This window comes from Anopheles arabiensis, chromosome 3 (assembly GCF_016920715.1).
Source record: "Anopheles arabiensis isolate DONGOLA chromosome 3, AaraD3, whole genome shotgun sequence".
In the NCBI taxonomy this organism is placed as follows: domain Eukaryota; kingdom Metazoa; phylum Arthropoda; class Insecta; order Diptera; family Culicidae; genus Anopheles; species Anopheles arabiensis.
Genome location: NC_053518.1, coordinates 71,866,766 through 71,891,042, shown reverse-complemented (window position 1 = coordinate 71,891,042; position 24,277 = coordinate 71,866,766). Strand labels below are relative to the sequence as shown.

The window sequence follows — 24,277 nt, the reverse complement described above, 5'->3', positions numbered from 1 at the left end:
GCAAGGACTACTCAGGACATTACACCAAAAAGGAGAAGAGAAATAAGAATGGAACATACGCTTCAATGTTGTTTCCAAAGGGTTATTTTATTCAAAGTAACTTTATGACTCTCTCTCATCTTTAAGTTGTGTTTAAACGTTAAACTTTATTTAATTGATGATAGTGGATTTGTTTTTAAGTTTTTAATAGTTGTAAAGTATGCTAAGACTTTGTAAAGAATAAAAAATGCATTCGAATCTCTTCCAAAGTTAAACGGAAATTGATTTTCATATGATTAGTTTCTTCGAAGTAAATAATTATTGTATAGTTGTTACGTTGTTAATAACAGTAAAGGTTGAATAGGAAAACCTGTGTATGTCTTAAGTTTTATATTATTCTATTAGGTGCTATGTCTTTCAGTCACTATCGTGCCCCAATATAACGGTAGACATGCGTCAGTGCCTAAGATATACATTGGTTTCGAGGCTATAAGACTATAACCAAACTGTTGCGTAAACTGTTTCGTATTGTTTTGTACCGTTTTTCCATCCATTCCATGCAACTCTAGTCTCTAAAGGAAGTGAATTTAATATATTCCGGAGAATGTAATTTCTGGTTCCTGTTCTACGAAACCCACATCCACATCGGAAGCGTGTCCCCAAAAGAAAACACACTAAATAACCACTCAAACAAATTCCCACTGAATGTTTATTAACCACTAACAATTTCGGCACTGTGCGTGCGTGTGTGTGTATTATATCTTCTTCTAGTTGATAGTTTCATTGGTATTCACCTGTGGAAAATGGTCTACAAATCGCACTACCACACACCGTTCTCTCTCACGCTCTCACACACGCTACTCCGGTCTGGTCTGGTCACGGCACATACCGGCAGGATTTCGCGTCATTCGAAAGCAAAAGAGTAATTGAATATTCATGCACGAGTTGCCTACTTCTATCGTGCTTCTTTATTAAGCCTTAAAACACCATTTGCGGCCCGAGCACCACCGAGGCCGAGGGCAGTATAGCGGCATGTAGAGGAACGGACGGTACGCATTCCGATTTCTCTCCGTCCCGCAAAGTGTCCCCGAAAGTTGAATTGGAAATTGTACCCGGGGAGAGGGCGGGGAGCTTTAGCGGACCGACCGAAATCCTTCCCAGGGCCTAGGGGTTTTTGTTGTTGTTGTTGTTGTTCGTCAATGCCTGTCGGGGCCGATACCGGGCTGGCACTACTGCGAACGTAACGTAATTTGCACGTCCAAACGAGTGTGCAACAAACGGGTCGACTCCGCTCTGTTGCTAGTGCTTGGGACTTGGGTAGACATGCGCATCAAGCACATCGAGCAACATCGACACATCGGTGTGCCGTATCACCACCACCCATGGCATTGGCCGTATACCGTTCGCGCAAAGATCAGCAGCGGCAGCGGCTTGCTAGTTGGAAAATTTGTGCAAAGAGCTTGGTGTGGGCCGTCATCCTAGCTTCCTGGTTTGTTGCCTTAAATATTTAATAACCTCCTCAGCCCAACGGACCGACCTGTTCGACCGAACCACCATCCCCCACCTCATGGAAATGGGTAAACTTGCTGTTTGCAGCTTTGTCTTTCGGTACGCTCTGTGTGTATGTTTTTGCGTGCGGTTGCGTTTGCTTGCTTTTCTCCGGTGTTTGTAGAGGTTTGATTTCTAGCGGCGTTTGGCGCTGGGTTGGTGGTGGCACGTGGGATGAGCAGTGGGGGGAGCAGATATTTGGATGCTAAACGGGAGTGCGAATCCCTAATCTGTTGTCCCTACCGAGCGGGGAATCGAAATTGGGCGAAACTGATAAATAATTTCCGGACGGAGGGCAAAACCTTTTGCCTATTCAATTACTGCTACAATTCAGAGTGTTTGGCAATTCGTTTTTTTGGGGGAAGAGGGGGGGGGGGCTGGGGTGTGCGAAATGGTGTGGATGTGCGCCGCCTTACATTGAATGTTAAAAAGTTATAAAATAATCATCCAATTCATTTAACTTTCGATGGTGACTAGAATATACTGATGTGTTTTTGTTTGGAAGTTAGTTTACATTTTTATTTCTTTTTGTTTTATTATTTGAGATGAGTGGGCTATGTCTATAAGAAATTGTAGCACTCGTTCATAAAACAAAGTACAAAATGAGGGTTGTCCGATGTTAGATGTTTATGCCGGCAGGGTTTCCCTAATCGAATTTAAGCTACCGCTTCTCTTTTTGTCCAACGATGAACTACTTTTGGGCGTTTTATCATTTAACTTCTTGAAACAATCTACATATTACAGTCAAAATAATTGCACATTTGCTCACATAATTGCATTTAATTTTATAATTGCACGTTTTAAATAATTGATTGAGTTCATTTCAAATAAAAACTACAGCAAATAATTATATAGAATTATAAAACAATTGAATGTTTATTCTAAAAATACATATAAATTTTATGTCTCTTTTTCCAACAGGTTAATTGATTTTCTATATTTCTTTTAATTTGTTTGGATGGGAATACTTTTTTTAGGGATCTTCTTTTGGTCGTGCCAGACTATAAAAAAGTTGTTGAGACAATCAGTCAATTTTAAAGTTCGTACTGCTCATCAACAACCTATCTTATGTAGTACCAGTAGCGAATCATTTAATGTACGCAGATGTCATTAAAATCTACATGACGATAAAGAATGCCACAGACCAATCCAAGCTACAGCAATACCTTTTCAATTTTCACCAATGGTGCAATCGAAACTGCCTGAGCCTCTGCATTGAAAAATGTCGAGTCATTTCATTCACACGAGCACGAGAAATTAGGAACACCAGCTACACAGTTATCGGTTTACCAATAGAACGCACTAATGCTATGAAGGATCTCGGTGTCATACTTGATTCAAAGCTGTCATTTGACCAGCAAACGGAGGAGGTGATTACTCGAGGTAATCAGTTGCTTGTTGTATGTTATTTCGGGTAACAAAAGATTTCATAGACCCAATCTGCATCAAAGCGTTATACTGCGGTATTACACGCCCGGTACTCGAATACGCCTGCGTTGGCTGGAAACCTTCAACCCAAAGACTTTCTGAGAGAATGGAATCGATATAGCGTCGCTTATCCCGATTCGCAACAAGCTTGTTACCTTGGCCACCTGGCAGTCAGTTACCACCTTATGAAAAGCGACTTCTGCTCCTCGGACTGCAATCGCTCCACATCAGACGTCGTACCGCGCAACAACTGTTTGTGGCTGGTTTACTGCAAAGAAACATCGACTATCCATCCCTGCTCCAGCAGTTTAACTTTTATGCGCCTGCTGTTCAGCGTCGTTCTTGTCCGTTACTTGCCCCGAACCGTAGTCGAACTGGATATGGCTCTAGAGACCCCTTCAACTCCATGATTAGGGTGTTTAATGATGCTCGTCATTTGTTTGATTTTGGAACCTCAGTGCAATTCTTTAAAAACTGCCTTCGAAATGAGATATTAAGTTGATATTTCTACTTATTCTAAACTCATATTAGACTTAAGAACATTCACACGGATCACTGTTATCCATTGAACGAGAAATAAACAATTAAACAATTAATACCGGGGAACGATCCGACTGGGAATCGATTGCTTACAGTCTTATAGAATCCGACGCATCAAACAAATAGATCACCTGGCCAATCCATCGGGTTTTAGAAGGCTCTATTACTATTTTTATAAAGTATGTTTTTAATAAATCCATTTTAGTCACGAATCACTAAACAATTGCTTCAGTGAAACTTGCATTTTATTTGGTTGGAACATTGAGTAAGATATACCCGGCATATTAACCATTAATTAAGGCTGTGTGTAAATCAGTACGATGCATTACAGCGACATCGGACGGATAGGATATTCTATGAGATTCTGTTACTTAGGCAAATACCACAATCATTTGCGGGTAACCGTAGAAGTGACGAATACAACCGAAAGCTGACGACATAATCAATTTTTCGACAACCGTTTCCACCCAATAAAATTAAAACATAACTTTATTGAATGCAATTGATACTTTTGAAAAATGCCGTATATAATATAGATACGATTCTACAAATTCCATTCTTCGTCTGCTTTTTCTTATGGGCGCTAAAACCTACACGATGCTCGCATAAAAGAGGTTTGCCACACTTATGTATGTTACTGCTCAACTGAACAGCCCGGATCCCGGGTGGCTTCTTAAGAAGGGACGGCCTAGATGGGAATTGAACTTCAGCGCTCTGCCTTTTACAATCCGACACGCGTGTTGTTAATTTTAAATAAAATTGGCTAGTATGGTCACACCCAGTAATATCTGTAGACTCATAGAGTATTCCATTTTTGGTTCAATATAGTATTTTATCGTCATAACGTCTCCATTTAAAGCAAATTAGACAAGAGCTACGTAAAGAAAGATAAGTCACAGGGTTTTAAATGACTGCAGTTTTATTTCTCTCCACACGATTCTGTACTTTTCGAAGGACTTTAATTTTGGACGTAATATTCATTGTATTAGATACATAAAATAAAAACTATCCAATCGATATTAATAAGCAGGTTTTATACGAAAAATAAGATAAAAAATATAAAATAAATTAGTGTAAATTTGGGGGTTGGTATTTAATCTCCGTCACTGTCTCTGATGTGATGGATGTGCCGGCTCCTACAAGATCGGTCGGAATCGACTCTCAATCGGCTGCGTTGTACTGGAAAATCTCACAAATTTGTTTAGATCAACATGGCTTTCTTCTCCTTCTTCTTTCTTTGGCACAACAACCGTTGTCGGTCAAGACCTGCCTTTGTACCTACTCTAGTGAAGTGAGCTTGGCTTTCAGTGACTTATTGTTACCATAGCAGGATAGTCAGTCCTACGTATGGGGACACGGTCTATTCGGGGCTTGAACTCATTAACGGGCATGTTGTTACGTCGTACGAGTTGACGACTGTACCACCAGATCAACATGTCACCTCTAATAAAGAATTTTGCATCTCATTATATTGTTTTTGAGTACAGTCTTTCTCCGAGTTACGCGAATATTGCGTCCCGGAGACATTCGCATAAGTCGAATAACACGTTTTACAGTCAAAATATTCTTTGTTAATAGTGATTTTTGATTAAAATTAGTGCTTTTAAGCTCTTTATTACTTATACATTCGATCTGCGAAAAAACTTAAAGACTTATTCTTGGACCTGGATTCTTATCTTATCTACATTTGTTTCATAGCCTCCAAAAGGCTATTCATGACAAGTTGCCTACCATACATCTTTCAATAAGGGAAGAAATAAGGGAACATGCTTCGTATATCGCCTTCACACACGACGGCACACGAAGTACAAATGCTGCATTTTCACAACGCTAATGAATAATAACGATAACTCAACATTTTAGCACTACATCGGCAAATGTTAGATTTTATCTTACAGTCGACCTGATACAATTCACGCCAATTTAACTTGCTTGGTTTCTTGCGATTTTGCAGAACTATAGCTAAAGTGTACCCTCATCAATGAAAAGTGGTATTCCAATACATGGTTTTCAAACTTCCCAGAAAGCCTCAAAGTCAGAAAATGGGTGAAAATGTGGGGAGACCGACTTTCGGGTGAAGTCAGGAAACAACCACAACAACCAACAAGCAACATTCTGTAACTTACTTTACACTTCGTTTATCGAACTATAAAGACTGAATGTTGAAACCTTCTTCCTCGGTGTATAAATATTAAAACACCCGTTTTTCTTATCCTATAATATGCAACCTATGTCTGCTACATTCAAATAACTGGCATAGTTCTTCGCGGGCCGTATTGAAAGCCTTTGCGGGTCGCATGTGGCCCGCGGGCCGTATGTTTGACATGTCTGGTTTAATTGATATGTTCGCTCATTTTGATTCGGTAAAATCACATTTGCAATCTATGTGAAATGTTATTGAAAGTAATAATAATCTATCCAAGGGGTCCAGTTATCAACTCGAACGACACAATAACATGCCCGTCATCGGTTCAAGTCTAGAAAGGACCATCCCTCCGAAGCAACGACTATATTATCCATTTGTGTGTGACTAACGCATAGGAAGCTACGTCAAATAGAAGAATCTATGGTAATCCAAAAATGAATCTAGCGATCACCCATTCACGACACATCCATTCACGTATCCAGTTGACATTTGCTTTGTTTTCCTAATTCAATCGATCGAACGGGATAATGAGCAAAATTGTATTTAATTGCAGCCTGGAAACTGTGACTCTGTGGTGAAAGTAGATCTCGATGGGCCACACTAAACTCCTCTCCCTTACCCGGTTTGGTGTACATTTGACTGTGCAATGAATTGTGGTTTAATTAATTTAGGATTTCGATATGACGTGCACCATTGCTACGGTAGGGTAAGGTTAAAACTAACAGTCGGGTGATTCGGCTAATTTAAAGAGCATTAATCGATGTTACAAACGCGACAGATCGAATGAATCCCAGGGAATGCGCTCAATTAGATCAATTGGTCGTTCGTAATGATACCTTTTTGGGAAGGTAATTTAAAATGTGGTTCAGATTCTACCAGAGCAACAGCTGTAATTGCGATATAATACATCCGTTAAGTGAAACCACGTGATTCTATTTCACGTTACTAAACAGGGATTGATTTTTTTTTGTTGGTTTTGTAGCTGTAGCTTAAAACGTTGTAGTTAAAACAACAAGTGGCTTGGTAGATTATAAGTAGGACCACTCTTTTATTGGTCGCCATGATGGATTTGGATTTCTAAGTATCTTGAGAAGAGCAAAGGAGTGATTACTTAGAAAAGGGGTATAAAAACTTGTTCTCTCTGAATGTCTAATGACGATTTGTGAAAGGACGAACCGAGCATGTCAACATAAGTATTCTAATCACAACCGATTTTTTATTTAAAAAAAAGTACATTGCATACATATTAATCAGTTAAATGAGTGTGTTGTGGCATTGTTTATCGATTACCTCTATGTTTGCGAGCATGCGCTATAGATTGTAATATTAAAGTTGCTGTAAATATTCAATAGGCTAATTTTATACAAGAATATTGTACGGCCCATGTGGTACAATATACCGATGGATAATTAGCTAACTCTACGTTGATTAACAGTATCATGTAGACAAGATAGCTTTAGTCATCTGTCGCACTATAATGAAGATAATCTTAAGAATAATGATGTACTTACACATTTTGTGTAAATTAGGAATTTTATTTGATTTTTTGTTGCAATAAACACTTTTTCAATTAATTGTTTTTAATATTCATATCAAAAATACATTTAGAAGCTACATTGAAAAGTGTAAAGTAAAATCAAGGTATTGTTTTAAACTAAGGATTTGTTTAATCAAAATTATCCAAATAGTTAAAACTATCAGTTGATAAAGAATGAATCTTGTAGGCATCAATTGAATGTTTATTTGTTCATGAATTCAATAGTTGTTAACTTCCATGCGATACGTAATCTAGTTATTAAATATGCTTAACATTTAATAATTTTCTTAACCAAAGCTTTCTTATTAAATTACTTGTGTGTGTAGTTGAAGTATCTCTTTCCTTTTTTCTGTTTTTTTCCTTGATTTCAATGCTTCAATTCCTTGATTTCATTGCTTCTGTAATAAAATGGAATATAGATGGAACTTACTGAAATGGCACTCGATTGTTGTGTTGTTTGACCGACATTTTTTATTTATTTATTTATTTAGTAAAATATTTGGATGGCCTTCACAGTGGCCTAAGCAACTTAAACCAACAATCTAAACATTATGTGCTACTTAACGATCTAACATTAATTGGGGTCAAGAGTGTTAAACAAAGCTAATAGGATCACGGATGACACATGATCCTTCCAGGTTAGCACCTAGTAGCTTATAATCATAATGGATGGGGGTTTTTAAACGATTAAAGGAAATCACGGCACATTTGTTCACGGAGCTAAATATGATGAATTATATATGATACAGATCCATAGGATAAAATTCAATAATAAAACATTGCGATCTATAAGCAAATACTGTCCACGGGCTATAATTAATACACAATTACGATTGAACAACTCGAAATTTGAATTTACATAAAGAAAATATCAATATCTATTACGATTTAAGACATCTACAATTAGAATGGTCTAACATAATGAAAATTCGTAAACTTAAGTTAATTCTATAGCAAAAGTCATTCCCAACGGATAATGTTGCGAACCTTCTGGGATTGCTGATATTGAACCATAACATATCAAACCTTGGCCTTGGGACGCTGTATTAAAACTCACTGTAAAGCATTCTATTTATGCTAACCATCATTCCACAACAAAAAAAAAACCCTTTCTCATCTGACGTCACCAAGCCACACAGCTTTCAACCAGCATACACATACACACATAATCAAAATGCCAGCCTTTTGCACCTTATCATTACGTTCTTATTACGTTATTTTTCCACTTCGTTATGTTTCTCTTTCGGCACCCTGTGTTCCCCTCCACCCGAACCAGACGGATGATGGAAAACCGGGTAAGGAAAATTAGCCCTCCGAGAATAACATTTCCACGGCACGCACTGCCAAGAGCACAACCGAATGCCGCTTCCGGTGTGTGTAATGCTATCGGCCATTTTCATGATCACACCGCCATCGCCCGGCTCTCTTCGCACCATCCGTCAGCAAGTCAGGGCGGTAAGGTGGTGGAAAATATTACCCATTTTCCCCGGTTTCCCTCGGTGCTTATTTCGGGCGACTGTCCTTTTTCCGTTTCTGCCTCTTACCTACTCCCGTGGTGCTCCGTCGATGGGCGCCTTTTCCCGACGTTCCATTTTACTCCCAACACACCATTACGTAGCAGCGTAAATGTGTGTAATAAGCACCCGGCCCATTCACAACTACACAGCCCCGAGAGTACGCGAGTAAATGGTGGATGTGTGCGTGTTTATTTTGGTCTGGTCGCAATTAAATTCACCACAGCGAGTCCTTGCCGTTCGATCAACGTAACGCGTGTGGTGGCTGCTCACACAACTCACCTTCACGCTATTATTCTATTCATTTCCGCGCAAAAGGGGTTTTGCGCGCGTCTGTACATATACATGTGCAGCAGCGTTGGTATATAGAGCGCGTTCGGTCTTCCATTGCTGTTTCGTTCCTCCGGCTGCTGCTCCGCTCCGTCACACCAGTCAAGTCGCATTTGGTTGCCATCGCAGCAACCAGCGCCAACGCTGAGGGGTTGCTGCAAAAGAAGTAGAAGTGCACTTTGTTTTCGTGACGAAGCCATTCCGCCGTTGGCCATTATTGCGAAGCGGTTGTTGCGTACGTGTATATGTACAAAAGCAGCTCCCTTCTCCCCCTTCTCCTTTTTCCGCATTCCGCATTATCACGCCGTTGTTGTTTTACTGGTTGGAAGAAAGGGAGCAAAACCGACAAAGATGATTGTCGTGTACTGCTGGTGTCCATTCCGCTGCACCGAACGCGCTGCAAAGCATCGAGCGAAAACACGCCACAATCGTACGTCCTTATGCGCGCGCCCTGCTCCCCCCCCCCCCCGCATCATACGTACATAAATGAAGCGCACCAACACACGCTCACACGCGCTCAAGATGAACGCGGAGGGGGAGCGCACAGCACAAAAAAGGCAACATAAACGGCCGCCATTACGCGACTGTCGGTTGGTGGTCGACTTTATGTTCATCTGCTGCTGCTGCTGCTACCGGGAAGCAGCATTTATGCTACAACAAGATGATTTGCCACGCGAGAGTCCAGAGCAATGGCTGCGACGGTGGCCCGTGTGATGCCGTCTTGCGCACTGCGAACGCACTGGCATCGTGGCCTGTTCGTGCCTGTTCCTTGGAAAAGCAAACCGAACGAAAATTGTGAGATGCTCGTGACCGGGTTTTTGTGCAAACCGGGAGACAATTTATGGCCGCAGGGATTGGTGCTTTGGTGGTGGGCTCTTCGAAAATTGTATTAGAGCCTTTTGTTTGCTCATTTGTTCTGTGTCGACTGTGTAGTGATGGACGTATTTAAGACTGATACAATTAGATTAAATTAGACATAAATTTCGCCAAATTGGAAACATAAAGAAGCATGCGTTAGTCACACGAAATACATAATAATTGCCAACTTTCCATCTAGAGGGCCACGAGGAAACAACTCCAGCACTATCAGTAAGCAATCAAAATGGAAAGATTGCTTCAATTGATCCACTAAAGTAGTATAAAGGAAGCACTCAAACCTTCACCGACTGCAATTGTAAGGAGAATTGTGTATTTGATTGTACTTTTCCACCAAAGCAATTCCTGCCTTTCTTTGCAAACGATTTGCGCACAAAACCCGAGTTTGCAGAGTTTCCATTATTTCTCGTAGCACTGTTTTTTTTTTCACTATTTTTGCTACATTCCTTCTGTCCCGCGGATCCCTTTTGTTGCTTGGTGCACAATTCTCTTCTTTAACACCTTACCTTAGTAGGTCCAAATGGAGCGCAAAAAAAGCACAAACACACACACACCTGAAGCCGCGCGATGCTCTCGATGCTGTCGATTGTGTGTCGGATGGTTGGATGACGAGCTGCTTGGCGCTAGAAGTACTGCTGCGTGTTTGTTTTGCACACCTCCGTTACGGCACGAATAGGAATAGAAGAGTAAAAAAACATCATCAAAGGAATTGCACTTCGCATGCACAAAGGACGCTGCATCACCCAGGTTAACCCCGCTGCACGTCACGTCACTGCGACTTGTAGACAAGAGTGTAAGCGTATTGGGTCGAAGTAGAGCAAAAATCGTTTAAACTTTGGCGTACGAAACGTACCGAAAAACTAACGACGTCTTCTACAGTGCGCAAAGGGCAAACAATCAAAGTACGCTGCGGGAGAACCGGCGCCTGCACTAAGCTCAAGTGACATTAAGTAAACGAAGGCAAGCAAACAAGCTGCAGCTATCCGTCGTTATCCGGTCCTTGCGGCGAAAGGATATTGTAATATGGGATGGAGCAGGGCAATGCAAACAAACAAAAAACTGGTAACAACTTTTCCCTTATCTCGGGACACAATCAATCGCAGAAGAAAACCCCCGAAGAGGATCGATTGATTTTGTTCGATCGCGATGAGTACAAAGACATCGAGTACAGCAGCAAACGGGAATGTGTACGTAGTAGTAGTAACTACACTAGCTTCTCTCAGCCAGACCATGCCCCAAAACTCAACCACCACCACCACCACCCCTACTGGCTTATATGCTAATTTTAATGAGGAACTCAAGTATCGTTTACGTTTTTCGTTCGCTGTGCCGTTCTTCCCATCCAGTGTTCCGACCGCGTCCATCGACGACGACGGCGACGACGACGGCTGGCGCATAATCAGCCCACGAGGAAGAGAAAAGGTGAATAAAACATGAATTGGCAATTTCACCATCAAGAAAATCTACCGGCACACTTGAGGATTACGAGAATTGCCCTGAATGGGATCGAATAGATTTGATTATGCCCCGTGCTGAACCGGGGCAGCAGTACGCCCAGAAGCGTTCTCTTTCTCTCCCTCTGTATGCTTGCTTTGGCAGCGGAATCATCAAAAGAAAGTCCTCAGACATGCGCATATTTCTGCTAGCGTGGGGATACATTGGAAATGTTTCTCGTTTTTTTTTGTGAGGTAGTTTTCTGCTGTTCTGTAGTGTGAAGAAATTGGACGACATTCTTCTTTGAAGCGTTTTTTACTAAGGAATATGAAGATGTAAGCTTAATTCTGGAACTCTGGAAGATGTAAAAATAATTCAGGCATCGAGTGAGCCAGTTTTAATTTGCGACTACTCTGGGGCTTCTGAGGCTAGTGCGCTAATATCCTGTTGAACGTCTCTCGATCTCGATGAGGAATATTGAGATACTTTCGCATAGTGCAGCCACAATACTTTGTAAGATGCTCTAGAACTCCTTATTATTCACCCTCTTTGATTAAACAATCGTAGTCTATTCCTTCGCATTGAGGACACAATCCATACAAAGGTTGTACCTATGAGGAGTATGTTGTTAAGTTCTGCAAAACGTTAATACCGTACCGTAGCGAAAGAACTCACCATTTCACATTATTAAACTCCTTCCTTCTCATACACGTACAGCGCCGATCAGGCATTCCCCTGCACCGTTTGTTCGAGTGCAGTTCGAAAACTATTAACTCGATTGTGATTGAGACCATACTCTTCTAATCGTAGTTTGATCGTTTCATTACCCCTTCCCTTCCGAGAACACGAACCTAGAACACCCAACGAAACGTCTTGGTCCGGACATACCCATGGAGCATGTTGTGCTCTTCCCCACACGACAAGCCCGAGTGGATCACTTCAGTGATCGGTGAAGTAGTTGATAGGCGATAGGTTGTCGGCGAGAGTAGAGTTTCTTTCTGACTTCTCTGACCCCGAGGCTCTTGCACTGTGTTGACAGACCGTTTCGTTTTGAGAGTGGCGTTTAAACGAATACCGTGAGATCCGGATCCCGGTGGAACGGTGGTCTCGAAGAGACAATCATCACACTCGCACTCATCCTCACCACACACAAAATAGACAACAGTGTGCGTGTGTGTGGACGGCTTGAAAGCAAGTTCCGAAACAAAGCTGGCGCCTTGTTGAAGGGCATCGAATTACCTACTCGATTCCACTCTCCGAAAACTAGCCGAAACAAGGAGGGGGGGTTCTTCAAGGGAGGAGGGTGTCGACAAGGGTGTGACGAAACTCTCCGCCGGTGTCGGTTTGCCCACGGGCCCCGATTGGTTCCAGCCGCTGTCGTTTTGTGAGGTGGCGTTCATCCTTCTTCCTTGTGCTGTTCTTGATCGGGATGTCTTATACTGCAGATTTGCCCAGGTCTCAGGTTGGAGTGGATTTTCTTCGAAATGTGAACCAAACTTCCAAAACATCTTCATAGATTCCTTGGAAAAAAGACACCCAGTTGGACCAGTTGGAATCGCTCAAAGTTGGAGCGGTATGCTGTGGTGTGTATACTTGTGGACGCACAAGAAGTCAATCTTGGTGTGGACTGTTTTCGCTCTCACGAGGCCCTCGGGGAACGTACCTCAATTACGGGAAAAACTTCATCCCATCCTCCATCGACATCGGCTGACATTGGCCAGGTTCGGTCGCTGACAATGCGATAAAATCGATCAAATTCTTCTCTCCGAAGCAACACAGACTAATGTCATTCGTCGAAGTGCGTCGGTGCGGTGCGGAATGGCACTGCCGCGGCACGTGGCCATACCAATTTGTCGTGCTCGTGCGTCCATTTCGTCAATCGTCGCACGTTGAGTTGCAATGGGAAAGGCACGAAACAACAGTTGGGCGCACACGCCCAAACGGCGGCGGCCCCCAAACAACGGACGGACGGAGCGATGCAGATGATGATGGAGCCAAGGAAATGGAAATCGACAAACGCGTAATTGGATTTTCCGATCCGTGCCCGTGGGCGGTTCGTGGCCAACGGTGTGCACACTTCGCAATCAGCACGTTGAAAAGTGTTGGGAAGAGCGCCGTTCGAGTGACAGAAGACTGGAGAGCCTGTGGATCTAGAATGGTTTATTGTGAAAATAATCTCTTAAAGTTCAGTGAATGTGATTATGATACATTTAGAGTAACTTCTAGGTTATTTTACACCTTAAGAAGTTCGTCTGTAGCTAACAACTGCAAATTGGGCACTTTTCAATTGGAAAAACTCGCTCCAACTACAGTTGTGCGATATCTACGTTCCGGTGGTTTTGCTTCAACGATTCCAACCTGCTCACGAAACCTGACGACGATCATCCACTACAGTTCGAGACTGAAACGGCCCCTTGCAGTAAGGGGGAGGAAGGTAAAGTAGGCAAGATAACCGCCGTTTCGTTTCCGGAATTGAATTGGCAAGTAATTTATACAGTTTCTGGCTTTCTGGTTCCCAAAGTTGCCAAGCCGAATCGATTCCAAAAGGCAAGTGCCCGGTAGCTGGCGTCCTGGAGAGAATGGGCAACCGAAAAGTGGAACCTGATAAATAACCAGCACGAAGGGAGGAGCGTGTGATATTCGGGAAGGCCACCAGGTTCCTGGGTAGCTGGTAGTAGTAGTAGTGGCAGGCCCATCGGCTGACCTGCGCAATCCGATACGCCACATTACTGGACGGTGGGAAAAGGCAAGTTTTATTCACATGAATCGTCCTCGGGCAAAAGCGACGTGCGGGTTTCGTTGTGCCGCTTTTCTACGAACCTCACTTGACCGTTTTGGGGTGTTGGTACAGCACGAAGGACGTGGCGCGGTAGTGATTTACGTGACCTCGTAAACTGACTCGAATCATCCGAGCGAATTGGACTGGATCAAATTCAATTAGGAAGTAGGTGAAAAGGCCTGCTAACATATCTAATTAGAGTGAAGCTACTGTTGGGCTTTGGACCGAAACGTGTCCTAACTTTGTGTGGCAATGCATTTATTTAAAATGCTTGCAATGTTTAATTATGCAACCCAATTTGTAGTGCTCACTCTACTCACCGCTTTCACCGAGCTGTGTTAAATGTAAGCTTTTCTGCTGTTTGCTGCTGCTGCTGTTTTACACTGCGTTGCATTTCTTGCAGCTTAACGGCGAGGACCAGCTCGCCTCTTAACAAGAAATTGCTTATTTCCTGCACTCTTCCTGTTCCCAAATTCTCCCACAGGCTTGCGTATGGGTGTGTTTGCTTTGACAGTGTGCCAGCCAAGGGGGTTGGCTAGAAAGGATAGTTTTTAATTGAAATGCAGCAGTATTTTGATACCTTCTTCCTTTTCCCCCTGCGAGAACACGAGCCTGTACAGCATGCGATGTGCAGCCGAACAATGCCAAACTTCTTGAACCCGGCAAAGAGTTAAAAAGCGTCAAAATCCCGCATCGTCATGCGAGGAGAAAAGGCGTACCGAAAAAAACTGTCCCTAGAACCTTGGCGTTGAGGCAGTGCGATAGAATTTCCTACTACCATCGTTTGCCATCGATCGATCCTGTACTGCAGTGGCAGACAATCGTTGCGAAGCAAATCCTCTCTCTCTCTCTTCCTCTCTGTGTTTGTGCCAAAAATTCTGCCCGTAATTCGATACGATTTCAATGGTTCTGCCTAATTGCTTGATTGGAAGATGATATCAGCTGCTCAACCACACAGAAGGGCACGGGGAAATTGATATTTGATGCCTGGTTACCTTTTCGCTTTCGCTTTTCAACGCGTTTTCCTGCCGTTCCAACGGTGCGATAAATTATCCTCACAATACAAACGCAGCTTTCTTTTCGAGAATTTCTTCACCACAAACGGAATGTGGCGCGAGCGCTTAGAGTGAGAGAGATCTGTGTTCTTGATGAATTTCCCTTTCCGGGACGATTTCGGGGCTATTGATTAGTATTTAGTTACGAGATCTTCGCAATCCAACAACACAATAGGTTGATTGTGAAAGTGTGTGTGTGTGTGTGAGAAGTGTCGCCGTAGGAGGCACACTCGGTTGGGAAATGTGAAGGAACAATTCTGCAAGCTTGTGTGTTTATTGATTTTGAAGTTCCACCAAACCCGGTATCGATGGCATTTCCAGCAGCCCCGAAACAATGGTTTGCTTTCTTGAGTTTCAAAACCCAACTCTTGTTTGTTTGATTTCCAGAACGCAGTTTGAGGGGTTTGTACGTCACCGTATCGCCAGTTTCGCTCGGTACAGACAATACAGTAAATCCTGCACTATTCTGCAGCTCACCTTAAATTATTCCTCCAATGATTTTGTTCTGCAAGAAAGCATCCTTCGAAAAGCGTCATCAAAGCAGGCGATCAAAACGCCCAAACACTTACCTCGCTTCGATTCCACAAACATTCCGATCCAATCAATAAATGAAACTCGTCTGCACTTAAACAGTCTACCCCCCAAGGGGACCAAGAGGACGAATTCCTTTTGCTACGGCACGAGAATTTTCCATCCGAAACGGGTAATCTTCCTATTGCCGATAATATCCCCCTTGTCATCTCTTCTCACATGCGCGCCCGATTCCAGCATTCTCCGGTCTAATGGCAAATTACTAAATTCAATAATAATGAGATTCGTGCGGGGGACCACTGTCATGGCACTTTTTTTTTTAGCTTTTTCATCACTCTCACTTTCCCTTTTTTCTCCCTCTTTTTCGCAGATTTTACACACTTAAAGTCAACCTTTGGCGGTGGTGGCGGTGCGTGCTTACCGGGTAAGTTTGCCGTTCACAGTGTACTAGATCGAAAATGTTCCCCACGGGTAGAAGCAAAAAAGAATACTCCTGCCTCGCATCATCATCATCATCATCACTATCGTCAGCACAAGCATCGTTCGATTTCAATTTGCATTTTCATTCGTGTTCTTCGCCCGGGAGTGTCGTTCCGTTCGCCATGCAGTAATAGAGAGAGTTTTTTGTTGTTGTTGGTAGGGGCGATCGCCGAGGCGACGACTTCACTGTGGCAGTGGAGTACAGTACAGATGACTTTCCTAAATCTGTTGCCGAAATTGACTAATTTTGCAACCAGTCGGGATCCATTCGGTTCGGTCTCCTGGGGTGGTGCGGGGGACAGAATTGAGGAGCACCAATCACCAACACCCAGGGCTGTTCGTTGCTTTTGCGGCTCCGGCACGGGGCAGTCCTGATCATGCGCAAGAATCGTCGTATACACTCTCTCTCCCCCCACGCATACACCCACACAGCATAGGGTGGTGTGTGTTAACAGCCATTTATGTATTTTTTCTCTCATCTACTTCCCCCCATCTACCCTCCAGAAGCTGCAGAAGTTAGTTTCCACGAAAGACTTTTGGGGATTTTTGTGCTTTCTGTCCTATGTTTGGTGGGCTGCATTATGTACCGTACCAGTACCGTTTCAGTCAGTCACTTTGTGACTTTTCTGCTCGCCCCTTTTTTGCTTTTGCAGCCCTCCTTTCTCTTCACCACCTCACTCGGTGCGTTCATCTCTTCTGCTTATTTAATGTGCGGCGCTTGCTTCGGGCAGCGTCGTTCGTTGGGCTGTGTGCGGAAGATTTCGGTACATAAAGCGTATCGTAAAGTACGTTCTGATATTTTAATCTCATTTCGCGCACAATGAAGTAGACGTGTGGTAGAGGGCGGGGAAGGCAAGGTGGCGGACACTGGTTTGCTTTTGGCTGTGCGCCCTCTCCATCTCGAAAATCTTCCCCCGGAGCACGAAACGAAATCCACTGGCAAGGTGCACGTACCACCAACAATGCGATAATTGGTTTGGTTTCAAGAGAGCAAATTTTCGCGTGCTAGAAAATGGAAAATGGAAAAACACCTTGTGCCACAGAGCTTTCTTCTTCGTTGGCTCGTTTTGCCACTCGTTCGGAACCACTGCCTTGGGCTGCCAAACATGGCTGCCCGGTTTTTTGCCTCAAGAAAAACCCCTTTTTTTCCTCCACTCACACCAGGGGAATAAATCCCAACCTGCCTGCTAAGTTTTTATGACGAGCTCTGTACCGAGCGAATGCTCCCAACTCACCTCAAAGCCTACTTGCTCCACAGGGGCGTTCGACTTAAAATGGGATTCCATGCTTTTGAATACGCACGACTGTATTCGTTGTGTGTGTGTTTGTGTGTTGTGATTCGGTTTGGAGACGGTTCAGTTGTTTAAAGCGGTGACAGCTAAATTAAATTATCTACCAACCCTCACTGCAGGGTTTTTGGGGGGGCGTTGATGTGCGTATTGTGTTTACCAAACGGTACCGGTTCGGGCCTGGGCTGGCATCCCGAGGAGAGAAAACGCGTGAAAAAGCATTTTTGTTTGCTGAGCGCGTGTGGAGGCGTGAAACCTTCCACCAGACGCACTGCTTCGGAAAGCGACTTTCATCTGTGAAGAGATTTGGGGATTGTTGTTGTAGGATTGCAATGAAATAAGACGATGGTTTAGGGCGAAGAAATTAAGCTAAAGCAATCAGTGGTTAAGATTTGTGCATTTTTTAAGTATTGCGGCAAATTTCAAGACTTTAAAAATTGGTCATATGTAGTATAAAATTGAGGCAATGGAAGGTTCAATTTGAATTACTTATTACTTTAAAATCTCAATTCAACCTACAGAGCACGTCGAAGTAACTCAAAAGTACAAAATTGGGGAATTTTACATGTTAAGTTAGAAAGATTTAGTAAAGAAAGCGTTCGTCAGCAACCATCAACCGATTTGTATTTTCCTTGCCGAGACTGACAGTAATTTCGCTTTACATTGATTTTTGACAGTTTTGTTCATATATCTTCAACTTGTTTTAAGGTTGTTTGTTCCGTTTTGTATAAATTTTATTGATTTTATTAATTTTCAAAGCCTCGATTTAAACAATTGGGAGTTTCTTTTGACAAAATACCTGCAATTGTTTACCTTCATTCGAGCTGAAAATCTGAAACAAGTTTGACGCGTGGTTTTGTATAGAGTTCCAATATAATTTCCGCTACCAAATATAAACTACATACATAAAAACTACTTAGAATCAGAAATTCCCCTATATTATACACAAAAGATGCATAATGCTATTTGAAGATGATATTAAAAAAAAACCTTATCATGTCGTAACTTTTGATAATAATCGGGCAATTGGAAAAGGATAACTCCCAGATCGCCGCAATCCACTGAATAGAACCTAACAATTACACTAATAGACCTATCGCATTATACCCATTGTGGGAAGGATAAGATGTGTTTCCCTTTTTTTTACACGTCTCAAATCCCCTTTCACCAAATCCCATTCACCACAATCGGTTCGTCAAATCGGACCCAACTCTAAGAAGCAAAATAAGACTGTGAAAAAAGACTACCAAGCACACACACACACCCTCTCTCTCTCTCTCTCTTGAACAAGTATTGCCATTTGCGACCACATACTCGACCACGCACTGGGGTGTCATCCCAATCGCCTATCATGTTCAACTCTCTCTCCACCCAACAGTAGTAGGGTTTACAAGTGTAATCGTACCAGCAAAAGACTACCACTAGCCGCTCCTTGCAACGGTACAGCAGACCAAAGTGACACCCAATTTCGGATCGATGCTCTTAAGCAGGATTACCCGACCACCTTCAGCGTGTTCCACATTCCACGCGTGCAACAATCGTGCAAAAACCTCAAGCACAAAATGGAACAACAACACTACAGCACGCAACCCTATTCTTCGTTCCCTGTTTTTTTTCTTCTTTTTGTGGCCCCCCTCTTTGTTATCCCAAAAGGACGAAGGGTTTCGAAGAAATATTTGTCCAAAATTGGGCATACACCGGCCATTCCGCGGAGGAAACACGCCGCCATTCTTTCTCACCTGTTCGCCGTAACTCACGCGCGCTGAACCGGATGTGGCACTGGATGGTGATGTTCGGGGGGGCGGTAATGTGCGCCTGGGTAAACAGCACTCTTCTGCCTCATGTTCGCATTGTCCGGACAATGCCAGGGGGTATTTTGCATTTATTTGGAGACTCCTTGTCAAGCGCACTTCATAGCAAAAGGTAAACGGATCCATCATCCTCCAACATTCCACCGAGGATCCGTTCTGGCTGGCTGGCTGGCTGCATGGCGCTGGCGGTGTGCAAATCGCAGCTAAGATCCTGCCGTTTTTTTACTGTCGTCATCGTCTTCTATTCTTCCCACGTGGCCCTTTGGTATGTAGGGATGATGTGTTTCCTTTTTTTGTAGTGTATAAGTATTGTCCAAACATGTGTTGTAGCGAAGAGAAGATGTAAGGATTGTGGTGAATGGTGTGCAACCAACCAGCAGAGTGGGCGAGAGAGCATGGAAATGGACAATAAATACAGTGCTGCTGTTTGCGGTATTGAAGGTAAATAGCTCGTTACGGGAAGCGAGTATTATGGATGTTCTTTCGCCCAAAGGCAAATTGGATGAGTTGGTTTATTAAATCAATTATTTCGGTGGGTTTTTATTTTGTGCATTTTTGCAAAACAGAAAACAATTACAACAGTCTCACAGTCGGATAGCATGAAACTACGTCGACTGTTTATTGCCGTTTCAGTGTGGAATGTTGTTTGCGCCGGGAAGTCACTATTTTACGGTCAATTTTTCTTCCCTTTTCACGCCGTCGTCAACTTCCAACCCGATGGATGCGCGTTATTAAGACTCGTAACTAATCGAACCGTAAATAACGTGTCCACATACACATACACACGCATGCTCTCATACGCATGTAAAGACGCAAAGCACGGGCTCCCCCCCATTAACTGCCGCGGGGACATGTTGCGTAGCGAAACAATCGTACCAATTTATGTACGCAGACATTCACACACCGACCGAAGGACCGAAACTCCGTCCTGGTGGTACCACACCATGTGTGTGTACGCACACATACAGGAAAATTAATTAATTTACCTTAAAACGAACTAATAAAACGAAATTGGTAAAATTCTTAGCCATTTTACATGACTCTCGTGGTGGGAGAGCGGCGGCAGCGGGAGTCAAAGACAAATTAAATAAATTTCCTTCGCACGTACGGATGTGCGTTTGCTTGGGATGCACATATTGGGATGTGGTACCAGGAACCAGGGCGATTTAGTGTCGGCTTTGGAATGCGGAATACACATCCTCCCGCCCAGGAACGCATACGTGTGTCTAAATAGTGAAATATCATTCACTTTCACCCCTCACTCCCTTTACGTTTCGCTTCACTGCAGACATACCACAGGGACACACATTCTCGCTAAAGTCGCAAGCAAAACAGGTCCTTTGGGTTCAGACACAGCTAGACACGCACGCACACGTAATAGGGATGATGCGGAAAATAGTCAATTTTCGTTGCGCGAAAGGGGTTTCCGTGCTTCAGGATCAAGCGGCGCGAATTTGCTACAATTCAAGGGTGTCTGCGGTGTGTTTGCATTGGGTGGTGTTGTTAAACACACACACACACACTGTTGAGCAACACACACTTGACCAGCTGGTAGGGAACGAGTCGAACAGTTGATTTTGTAGCTTAGGTAGGGAAATTAAGTGGAAAAAGATAGTGTAAGAGACGAAAGTGGACGAGAAGTTGGTACGAAGCTATCTTCTATATTTAAAAATAGATGTTCAAATGTACAATTAGCAATAAAACACTTTAATTTATCCATATATTTGCTATTTGTTTTTCCAATTCGAACTCTCTCTCTTTCGATAATCTTATATTCTAAGAGAAATACAGATTCAAACTGTTATTTTGATCCTGTTGCAAATCAATTGCCTATTTGCTAACGTGTTACCTTAATTTGTGCATATAGTTTCCTTTATGTTTTATAAATTGGGGCGGTCCCGTGGTACAATCGTCCACTCGAACGACTCAATAACATGACCGTCATAGGTTCAAGCTCAGAATGGACTGTCCCCCCGTAGCAAGGATTGACTATCCGGGTACGTGGTAATGAATTAAGTCTCGAAAGCCTGTATAGGCCGGCAAGTCCGCGTAGGACGTGTAACGCCAAATGAGGATATGAACGAAGGGCTTGCATGTATTGAGTAATTATACCAATTTATTGTGGAATATTCCACATTCACATTCAAATGTCTCCAAATTTACGGTTATTTCTCTGCTCCAAAATTGCAGGCTGATTTGGGGAAGCCAGAAGTAATCCCTTAGTGTAAAGGCATGTTTTAACAACTATTTAACGCAAATATTGATTAATTTTATTGGACGGCACTGCTGGCAGCGACATCGCTACAGGACCAATAAACATTTTAATTGGAAGCAAACCATTGTTTGCATCTTTGTCCACCACAAGAAGCATTTGCCACACATTTGCCTAAAAAAGTGTCCCTACAATACAGGTGCTAGTACATTTAAATCAATACTTCATGCTCTAATTAAATCACCAAACAATATTAACCCTTTTGTTTGTTCAATTGCGTATTAAATTCCCGTTGTAATGATTGTAATACTATCCTATGGGGAATGTTCACTCTTACCGTGCACTTCACTTTGAGTTCGAAATTTGTTTACCGCTTTTCCAATTTCCACAATGTTCCCCCCAGCAAGGGTATTTGCACTCTGCAGCTAATCCATTAACCAAAGCGCAGCAAACGTTAAACAAGGTGTTTAATGGTCACAGCAATAACAGTCACCCGAGGAAGAAAAAAAAACACACACACAATATACACCCCGCAAGTGTGACATCACCAACGAGGCATGAGGGTAGAGAGAGCGAGAGAGAGAGGAAAAATCATTTACCGGATTGATTAAAACAACAATAAAAATAATCACACCATTCACCACCACCACCGACAGCAACATTCACTATCATCATCAACACCATCATCATCAGTGTCGTCCCAAAGGTGACAGCTACGACCGAAAAAGAGAATGTGTCTGTGCGTGTTGCGCTTTACGTACGCGCGCAAACACCGAGCAGGGCCCGCGCGCGCGTCCGATGCGCGAGCAAACGGGAAAAGCCGGGGTAGAGGCGAACCCAAAAGCAGGGGCCACCGTTTCGGTAACATGATATTTTATTTTGTTACAATACGATGATGAAGAGCAAAATAATCAATTAGGGAGCAATTATAGCACCCTGGAGAGAGATGGAGAGAGGGCTGCTACCGACGCCGTGCGTCGCGTGCGGGCAGCCCCGGGAAAAGGTGTAGGGCAGTAAACACGAGCTGGGGTGATGATGATGGTCGGGTGATGGGTTGCTGAGCGTGTGTAAACAGGCGACAGCTAGGGACACAGGATACAGGGATACAGACAGACAGTGAGTGAGCGTTCCATCGGTGTGGAAGTGTTGACCACCCGTACGCGATAGAGTGGTCCGGGGTGACAGATCCCCATCCCCGACAGTAAAGTGGATGTGAAATGAAGTGACTCCGAGTTCGGGGAATTCTCGTTTCCAATATTAATGATTCGTTCGTATAGAACGCAGGGTGGGAAGGGAAGGGGTGGCAGGCTTGTAAATGGTTCCAAAAAACATAAAAAAGAAGACCTTGATGATCCTGTTGTGATCGAAACAATTTCATCGCTTCATCCAATATTAACTATGATTTACCACCAGGAATCCTCGAGCGAAACCCTTTTTTTGCAACCTTTCCTCCCCGACCACATGCCAACGGGAGCGTTTTGATTCGTTTCACTCGAATCCCTGTTTTATTTTTGGGCGGACTATTTTGGGGTCTTCTCACACACTCACCCAACATACGGCAAAACAAAATGTTGAAAAAACGGCGGCAAAAGTTTGTTTATGCTTTTCCCCGTGTCGAATTTTCGGAGTTTAACGCTGCCCTATTAAAGCTCCAGCGCCCCACTCGAAGCCCACCCAGGCCCAGGGAACCTACCGGCAGTTCCCCGTACGTGTACGTGTTTGGTTTCCTGAAGATGCCTCCAATTAGGTACGAAAACCGAACCAAACCGAAAGCAAAACAAAAATCGTTTGGAATTTTCCTATTGGGGAGCACCGAAGTGCCACTTGGTCGAGTATCGTTCGGCCGCGCCACTTTCGGCATCGGTTCAAAGCCACAACGGCACACACACACACATACGTGTGGAGCGATTTTCTCACCACGTGGTTTCGCGCAGCAGCGGCGGCGGCAGCTCGAAAGCCGCCAAAGGCCGGCCGACCGACCCATCATCGACTCTGGAGCAGCTGCTTGAGATATAATGAGGGGAAGGAAAATCAAAGTCGTCGTCCGCAGATCACTATCGGGCCCCGATGCTTCCCACTTTGCGCTGTACAGAGCGCCGTCGTGAAGGGGTTGCCGCGCGCTTAGACTTAAACTGACCAAACACACAAACCAAAACTGACCGAGACCATCGTGGTAGTAGTAGTAGTGGAAGTGAGGATGGTTTTCGGTGCCTGAAATTAGCTAGTCGAGCGAGAGGGATAGAGAGTGAGAGAGGGCAAACGGTTCTCAAGAAGGCACTCGAGCCTTTGGCGGTGGCAGGGTGTGCCCGTCGTCGTGGTCGTCGCTGGAGATCTCTGGTGAGCCCTCTGGGTAGACTGCTCGCCGTAATTAGAGTGCCACCCATTTGCACACACACACACACACACAAACCGGACGAGAGAAGCATTTTCCCGCTTATCGGCTGGTGTTTGATCGGTTGTAAGTGATTGATATATAAAGTGTGAATTAAAGCGGCTTCCCTTTGTCGGCACAAAATGGCTTCAAACGGTTCAAACTGGAATGTGTGTGTGTTGGGGCAAAGTTTACTAATCCGACTCTCCGAGACCGCTCGGACAATTAATTGGATGAGTGCCATTTTGAATGTTGGCTTAATGTTTTATTAATCCTTTCTCTTCTCTCGTTCTCTCCCACTCTCTCTCTAGGTGGTGGTGTAGACTCCAGCAAAGACTTTACCATCGACGGGCTAAATAGTTATGGAAAGAAGAAGAAGAAGAAACGAAGACACAGGTAAGGTACAGTAGTAGGCTT

General features: G+C 43.5%; 1 protein-coding gene across 2 annotated transcripts in view; it reads left to right on the top strand.

Annotated features, from left to right (window-relative positions):
• Positions 1–24,277, top strand: part of LOC120903318 (homeobox protein unc-4-like) — a 60,850-nt gene that overhangs the window by 12,084 nt on the left and 24,489 nt on the right. For both annotated transcript variants that reach the window (XM_040312683.1, XM_040312682.1), the window contains exons 2-3: positions 16,068–16,121; positions 24,172–24,256. In XM_040312683.1, coding sequence (XP_040168617.1) covers positions 16,068–16,121; positions 24,172–24,256 — 139 coding nt within the window. The remainder of the gene's footprint in view (positions 1–16,067; positions 16,122–24,171; positions 24,257–24,277) is intronic.